At 45.1% G+C, this 1,541-nt stretch overlaps 1 protein-coding gene across 1 annotated transcript; it reads right to left on the reverse strand.

Annotated features, from left to right (window-relative positions):
* Positions 1–210: 210 nt before the first annotated feature.
* On the reverse strand, positions 211–1,326 carry LOC129980652 (uncharacterized). Its single transcript, XM_056091032.1, has one exon. It carries the CDS (start codon positions 1,324–1,326, stop codon positions 211–213), a length of 1,116 nt encoding a protein of 371 aa, XP_055947007.1.
* Between the last annotated feature and the right edge of the window lie 215 nt (positions 1,327–1,541).

The raw sequence follows: 1,541 nt of genomic DNA on the forward strand, positions 1-1,541 counted from the left end.
AATGAGATATGAAAATACCTAATCTGAGACTGTGGGTGTAGAACGATTGAAACAAGTATGCTACGGTATGAGAGCTACTGGAATGAGAGAATAGCGCGCACTATAATAAATTTATGCATGGAAAGTGAATTTATCGTTGAGAAACCGTGGGATAAGTGAATATTTAGTAGTAGAGAAATGTAAAATGAATTATGGAAAGAATATTGGGTACTATGATTTGTGCAGAGAGGAATGGGCAGTGAGTGAATATGATTTGTTGAGAGAGGAATGGGCAGTGAGTGAATATGATTTGTTGAGAGAGGAATGGGCAGTGAGTGAATATGATTTGTTGAGAGAGGAATGGGCAGTGAGTGAATATGATTTGTTGAGAGAGGAATGGGCAGTGAGTGAATATGATTTGTTGAGAGAGGAATGGGCAGTGAGTGAATATGATTTGTGGAGAGAGGAAGGGGCAGTGAGTGAATATGATTTGTGGAGAGAGGAAGGGGCAGTGAGCGAATGATTTGTGGAGAGAGGAAGGGGCAGTGAGCGAATGATTTGTGGAGAGAGGAAGGGGCAGTGAGCGAATGATTTGTGGAGAGAGGAAGGGGCAGTGAGCGAATGATTTGTGGAGAGAGGAAGGGGCAGTGAGCGAATGATTTGTGGAGAGAGGAAGGGGCAGTGAGCGAATGATTTGTGGAGAGAGGAAGGGGCAGTGAGCGAATGATTTGTGGAGAGAGGAAGGGGCAGTGAGCGAATGATTTGTGGAGAGAGGAAGGGGCAGTGAGCGAATGATTTGTGGAGAGAGGAAGGGGCAGTGAGCGAATGATTTGTGGCGAGAGGAAGGGGCAGTGAGCGAATGATTTGTGGCGAGGAATGGGCAATGTGTGAGTGAGTGGCATTTGTGGAGGGAGGAATGGGCAATGTGTGAGTGAGTGGCATTTGTGGAGGGAGGAATGGGCAATGTGTGAGTGAGTGGCATTTGTGGAGGGAGGAATGGGCAATGTGTGAGTGGCATTTGTGGAGGGAGGAATGGGCAATGTGTGAGTGAGTGGCATTTGTGGAGGGAGGAATGGGCAATGTGTGAGTGAGTGGCATTTGTGGAGGGGGGAATGGGCAATGTGTGAGTGAGTGGCATTTGTGGAGAGGGGAATGGGCAATGTGTGAGTGAGTGGCATTTGTGGAGAGGGGAATGGGCAATGTGTGAGTGAGTGGCATTTGTGGAGAGGGGAATGGGCAATGTGTGAGTGAGTGGCATTTGTGGAGAGGGGAATGAGCAATGTGTGAGTTAGTGACATTTCTAGAGAGGGGAATGTGTTGTGAGTGTCTTTTGTTGTAGTGAGCCATTTAAAACGGATGAAAGAACGTTCCGCTAGAAAATGGATGCTTGATCTTAAGAGTTAGTTGTTGGGGATGAATAAATGTAATTTAGCAAACAAATAATAAGCTCCTGGGAAATTTGTATTTAGCGATGAAGTAGGATGATTATATACTGAAAGTCGTTCAGAATCAAAATATTTGTGTGTATTACAGTCAGTCTCTTACCTGATATTTTTAAAAAT

The sequence above is a fragment of the Argiope bruennichi genome, chromosome 8, assembly GCF_947563725.1.
Source record: "Argiope bruennichi chromosome 8, qqArgBrue1.1, whole genome shotgun sequence".
In the NCBI taxonomy this organism is placed as follows: Eukaryota; Metazoa; Arthropoda; class Arachnida; order Araneae; family Araneidae; genus Argiope; species Argiope bruennichi.

What these genes read in the sequence shown, in the direction of transcription:
- LOC129980652 (XM_056091032.1), bottom strand. Translation starts at nt 1,326, where the DNA reads ATGGCTCACTACAACAAAAGACACTCACAACACATTCCCCTCTCTAGA.